This window comes from Monoraphidium neglectum (genome assembly GCF_000611645.1).
Source record: "Monoraphidium neglectum strain SAG 48.87 unplaced genomic scaffold scaffold01337, whole genome shotgun sequence".
In the NCBI taxonomy this organism is placed as follows: Eukaryota; Viridiplantae; Chlorophyta; class Chlorophyceae; order Sphaeropleales; family Selenastraceae; genus Monoraphidium; species Monoraphidium neglectum.
This window is the reverse complement of record NW_014012291.1, coordinates 9,034-14,989: the sequence shown is the minus strand read 5'-3', so window position 1 is coordinate 14,989 and position 5,956 is coordinate 9,034. Positions and strand designations below refer to the sequence as shown.

The window sequence follows — 5,956 nt, the reverse complement described above, 5'->3', positions numbered from 1 at the left end:
CTCTTGCCCTGGCCCCCCCTGCTCCCCCGCACTCCTGTTCTGGCCCACCACTGCCCTACTGCACCCCTGCCCTGCCAACCCCTGTCCCCGCACGCCTCGTCGTCATCCCTGACACACACACACACACACACACACACACACACACACACAATCACATACACACGCGCCTCTTACCAAGGCAGACCGGCTGCATCTATCGAATACTTGCGCAGGAGGCCCTGATAGCTTGTCCTGTGGCCACGGCAGCAGCACAAAAGGATGGAAGGAGAGCAGGGAATGGTGGTGGCGAGCGGAATTGCGGGTCGCACGCTGTCCTTGGAAGAGGGAGGGTGTAAAACTCAGCCATACAAAGGCCCGGCGGCGGCATGACCCGGCTTCTTCTCCCTCTTGTGATCGGGGGCGCACCACGTCTCCACCGGCTTGCCGGGCAGGTCTGCCTTGGACTTGATGTCGTTGGCCAGGCGCTGCTGCGTCAGGCGGCTGGCCAGCGTCGCAGTGTACAGGTGCACCTGGGCAGCAGCACACACGATCCCACCCATGCTCCATGCTGGGTTTGACAGGCTCATAAACGCAGAGCTGTTTGTCAAAATAAAGGAGCACGCGCCAGCCACCATGCGGCCCGACCAATGCAACTGCAGCAGGCCAGCACAGCAAAGAAGTCAGTATTCAAGCAGCTCACCATGATGACAATCAAGAAGCCGTACTGCAGGGGGGGGGAGCACATCGGGGCCATGGCTCATGGGGTTTCATATGATTGCACAGGCAATTGTGTGGCAAACCCTGCCTGGGCCCTGCTAGCCTGCCGGTTCTCCCTGTGCTCACCGCCAGCACCAGGACACGGGCCCCCCACGTGTCGGGATCGCCCACATGGGCGTGCATGTGCATCAGCTGCGACATAGAGTACCAGGACCAGCCTGGGAGTGACGGGGCCAGGTGGGGACGGCAGGGACTTCAGACGTGCTGCCCTTCATTGCGCGTAGACCGCTGCCCCGCCCGCTGCATCAAACGTGATGTTTGGCCACCCTCCGAATGTGCACACGCACCCTGACCACCCCCAAGCCTCAAGCATTCGCGAAACGGGACCCCATTCGCCCAGAGGCGGCTGTTGCCATGCGCTTTGAGGCAGCGGACCTTGGAGGCCTGCAGTCAAAGGCGTTGAGAGTGGCGTGGCGATGGGCGCGCAGCTGTAGTGCAGTGCGGATGCGGCATGCGCTGCTGAATGAACATAGGCATGCACATGCCAAGGAAGGCGCCATGCGCAGGGCAAGGCACGGTGATGATGCCCCCGAGGACTGCTCATGCGCGCCCACCCTTGCGGTTGCTCTTGCCCCCGTGTGTCAGGTGCTCGACGACCGCCACCAGCAGCCCAACCGAAAGCGCCGTGCCAAAGAGCGCGGCCCACACGCTCCAGTGGAAGGCCTCTGTGAATGTCCAGGCACCCCCCTCCTGGATGTGGCCCGCAGTCATCACCATGAAGCCGCTCTGCAGGCCCGATGGACAGTGCCAGGGATGAACCATCAGAACGCGCTGGCTGCATGCGCGGCTGGTAGGCGCGCAGGCTCTGCATGTGCTGCTATTCAACACTGGCACGCGCATATGCAGGTGTCCACCTTGTATATCGGCCACGACATCCTCATGCCTGCTGCCAGGTTGTCAAGGGACACCTCAACACCTGTGAGGCGACGGAGGGGGCGGAGGGACAGTTACTGCAACGGCTCTGAGGTGCCCAATCCCTGTCGTGGGCACTGATCGCAACGTGCGCCTTTTCTCCTGGCACATTGTCCATGCGCAAGGAGCATCCTTTTGCGAAGAGATGCGCACTGCCTGGTGAAATCTCGCCCCGGGCGGGCCAGACTCGAGTCCAGTCAAGCGGCAGCGGCGTTGCGCATTGCGCAAAGCATATCTCCGATGGCTGATGGCGACCCGTACCCGCGGCCGCCATCGTGCATGCGCCGTCTGGTGACATGATGTCATCAATCATGGGCGTCCAGTCGATGCACGAGAACGTCCAGTCAGCGTCTGTCCAGCCCAACTCGGCCGCCACGCGGCGGAACAGCTCAACTTGGTAGCCATCGTAGGTGCTAGCAGGTTCGGCCGGGTCGCACTTGACAATGGGGTCCCAGGCAGAGGTGCACACGTTGAAGCTGCAGTGGCGGCATTCAAGGGCGTGATCGCGCGGCGGTCAGGATGGCGGCCCGCCTGTCCGGACACCAGCACATGTGGAATGGCTGCTGGTCAGCGTGGCGCTTGTAGGCAACTCAACCCCGCCTTGCGCCCCGCAGCGAGATCTCTGCTCGATGACTCACGGCTTCTGGAACCTGATTCCTGACGAAGGTCCTGCGCGGCTGGCCAGCGGCCGCAGGCGCGCTGCCAGAGACTGCGGCCAATTATGCCTCACTGCACTGCCTGAGGTAGCGGCAGCGGCAGCGGCGCACCACAGAGTGAACACATGCAGAGCCAGAACCCGTACCGAGTGGTACATCGCCCTCCCTTTTGCTGATGGCGCTTCCTGAACACCGGGGCCTGAGGCACCGTGCTCGAGATCACAAGAATCGAAATGCCTGCTAGTCAGAGCGTGCGATATCAATTCCCATTTCAATGGGGCTAGCTGGTTTGAGCGTTTGCTATCAGGCAGGGCTCGATGTGACCGGCCGATGACTGAGTTTTTGACTGGAGTTCGCGGGACCCGTGGTCCTTACCGTATTGTATGTGAGCGCAAACGAATGTGATAGACTGAAGCGGCAAAATCGTTCGTATCTGAGCTCTGGGCGTCTGCTCAAGTGTCCCTCTCATCTGCATCCTCATAAGCAGTAGCCTGCACCAGGCTCGAGCACAGCAATTCGAGTTGCTCTTTTCACCTTTATCCAGTGTGTCCCTTTTGCGCTCTTGTTTTCCACTGCCTTCCTCTTGTTGCTTCGCATTCACTTTTGGCAACAGTGCATTTTTAGGAAACCTCCACTCTCGCCTGCAGGGGGACTCACACCCCACGCAGCTGTGATTGTTCGCTTCTGTTTCATGCGCCGCTGCCCTCACAGCTTTTACCCCATTTTCCAGTCAGGATGCATCACATGAGGTGACAGGACAAGGAGTTTCAAGAATTTACTCTTCTTGGGGTGTATATGCATGTGTGTTTGAGTGTGTCCCAGATCGATGCCGCAGGAAAGCAGCTGCCGACAACCGGGAAGAGATGCACACTGCAGCTGGCGTGTGCAGAGTCATGTAATGTGTGCGTCTGCCGCTGCGAAGCCGCAATGTCATCCCCCAGAAGCATGGCAGCACAGTTCGAGCGCACAGCCGTGAGTGCACCCTTGGGTTGTATCAAACCACAATGTTCAAATCGGCATGTCCCAGGGGTGCCAATCATCTCTCAGGCAGCTGTCACTCGCAAGAGGGGACTAGCTGTGCCATTGGCCATCAGACGAAGCATGCGCTGCCGCGGCCGCCCACAGGGGCCGGCTCGCAGGGCCAATCACGTCAGGGCGGACGGAGGCCGCGCGCCCACGCCACTGTTGGATGCAGTGGGCGCGAATACGGAAGAAACAGTGCGTGCCAGTTGAAAAGGACGGCAGCAATGGGCAAAGCCCCTGCCAGCAAAACCAGTGCCGACAGAGACCCGCTCATACCCACTGCTGGGCTCAATACCCACTGGCACGCCTCCGGGCCTGCCGTTCAAGCGGGTACTAGCCGCGCGCGCAGCAGCAGGACCCGGCCCCAATCTAGGTTGTGATGCGCGCGCGCGCGCGGGGGGCGCCGCGAAGCCGTGCACAGACGCAGGCCGGCTTTTCAAATGAAAGCGATAACACAGGCGGACCACATGATGACGCCGGCCCCTATCCGGGGGCCACTGCAGCTGCAGCACCTCATCACGTTCACGCTGCCATTCCTGAGCGCAACAGATGCTGACGCGCTCAAAGGGCCAGCTTGCGGCTGCCCTTGCTGCCCTTGCCGAAGGTGGGGATGGAGATGGTGGGGATGGAGATGGCGGGCTTCTCAATCTTGGGGATGGAGATGGTGGGGATGGAGATGGTGGGCTTCTCGATCTTGGGGATGGAGATGGTGGGGATGGCGATGGTGGGCTTCTCAATCTTGGGGATCGAGATGGTGGGGATGGTGATCTTGGGGATGTCGATCTTGGGGATGGTGGGGACCGTCTTGTTCAAGAGCGGGGCCAGCAGGCTCGACAGGTCGGGCTTGCTGATGGTGGGGATGGCAATGGTGGGCTTCTCGATCTTGGGGATGGAGATGGTGGGGATGGTGAAGGTGGGCTTCTCGATCTTGGGGATGGAGATGGTGGGGATGGTGATGGTGGGCTTCTCGACCTTGGGGATGTCGATCTTGGGGATGGTGGGGATCTGGAACTTGGGGATCGACGGGGCGCTCTTGTTGGTGAGAGAGCCCAGCAGATCAGTCTTGGCGCTGACCACCTGCTGCACGAGGGCACCCTTGCCAGCGATGATCTGGTTGATCAGGGCGGCGACGTCGGGCACCGTCTTGTTGGCAGGGGCAGCCTTGGGGATGTCGATCTTGGGGATGGTGGGGATCTGGAACTTGGGGATCGACGGGATGGCGGGCGCCGTCTTGTTGGTGATCGAGCCCAGCAGGCTGGTCTTGGTGCTGGTCAGACCGCCGATGAGCGCGGCCACATCGAAGGGAGCAGCGGGCGCCGCGGGCTTGCTGAACAGCTTCGAGAGGTCGGGGAAGGCGATGGTGGGGATAGAGAAGCTGGGCTTCTCGATCTTGGGGATGTCGATCTTGGGGATGGAGATGGTGGGCTTCTCAATCTTGGGGATCGAGATGGTGGGGATGGTGATGGTGGGCTTCTCAATCTTGGGGATCGAGATGTTGGGGAAGGCGATAGTGGGCTTCTCAATCTTGGGGATGGAGATGGTGGGGATGGTGATCTTGGGGATGTCGATCTTGGGGATGGTGGGCACGGTCTTGTTGGTGAGAGAGCCCAGCAGGCTGGTCTTGGTGTCGATCACCTGCTTGGCAATGCCGGACACATCGGGCAGCTGGCCTGCGTGTGGGCAAGGGGTGCAGAATAACCCGGGCAGAGTGAGCCCTAGGTCTGCATGCTGTGGAGCCTGTAAGCTGCCTGATCGATGCTGTGCACCTGCTGTGCACCTGCATCAATGCGCCTGACAAGAACCACACTGCTCAGCAGCAGGGCCCGCCATGCTGCGCTGACACGCCAGCCGCTGTTGTGCGCGCGCGCGCTGGGCGCTGCAGGCGCTGCCCGCATTTCCAGCTGACACAGACATATTGCTGCTTCACGCTGGCGAATCACGGGAGCGTTCGGTTTGCCGGGTCGGGTATGACCGACGGCAAACCCGTGGCGCTGCCCCGGTGACACAGCCTTTTCCTCGCGTTTGATCGCCACCGAGTACTCTGCCTCCACTCCTGATATCCACAGGAGCCACCGCGGCCGTGGCGCCCATGGGGCCACCCGTGCCCAGCCTGTCTGTCGGTGGGCGGCCACGCCCACACTGTCGCCCGCCAAAGCTCACCGTTGGCCGAGGCCGACGCCACGAGGGCCAGGAGAACAAACGCAACGGTCTTCATCGTGCTGTGGAAAGAAGGAGAAGCAGTGGATGGTGGGCGGGAAAGGTGGGCGAGGGCAGGGTGGCGGGCGCTGCTCCATCCAGCTCTGAGCCCACGGGCTCCAAAGCCCGCTTCCAGATATCTATTTGCATTGTGCCACTGAATTGGAGGGCTGGCGCCAGGCGGCAGGCCCACCTTGGGGGGCAAGGGCTCCGAGTCCCTGACGACTGTGTGTAGGGCCTTGCTGGCGGCACGAATGCACAGCCAAGCGCGGAGAATGGAGTGATAAAGGATTGGGAATGTGCAGCTCCAGCAACATGAACTGGAAGTAGGCGCTGAACGATTTTCACGCTGGTGAGTAGGGCGGTGACACAAAGTGAGAGCGGGCGGGTCAGGCTTCCGGGGTCCACGGGTT

The 5,956-nt window shown here is 61.3% G+C and overlaps 2 protein-coding genes across 2 annotated transcripts; both read right to left on the bottom strand.

Annotated features, from left to right (window-relative positions):
- Nucleotides 1–338: 338 nt before the first annotated feature.
- Nucleotides 339–733, bottom strand: MNEG_7522 (hypothetical protein; the record flags this gene model as incomplete). Its single annotated transcript, XM_014044007.1, has 2 exons — nt 339–509; nt 680–733. 2 exons carry the CDS (start codon nt 731–733, stop codon nt 339–341), a joined length of 225 nt encoding a protein of 74 aa, XP_013899461.1.
- A 3,175-nt stretch (nt 734–3,908) lies between these two features.
- Nucleotides 3,909–5,562, bottom strand: MNEG_7521 (hypothetical protein; the record flags this gene model as incomplete). The annotated part of the gene is made up of 2 exons (XM_014044006.1): nt 3,909–5,017; nt 5,508–5,562. 2 exons carry the CDS (start codon nt 5,560–5,562, stop codon nt 3,909–3,911), a joined length of 1,164 nt encoding a protein of 387 aa, XP_013899460.1.
- Nucleotides 5,563–5,956: the final 394 nt, after the last annotated feature.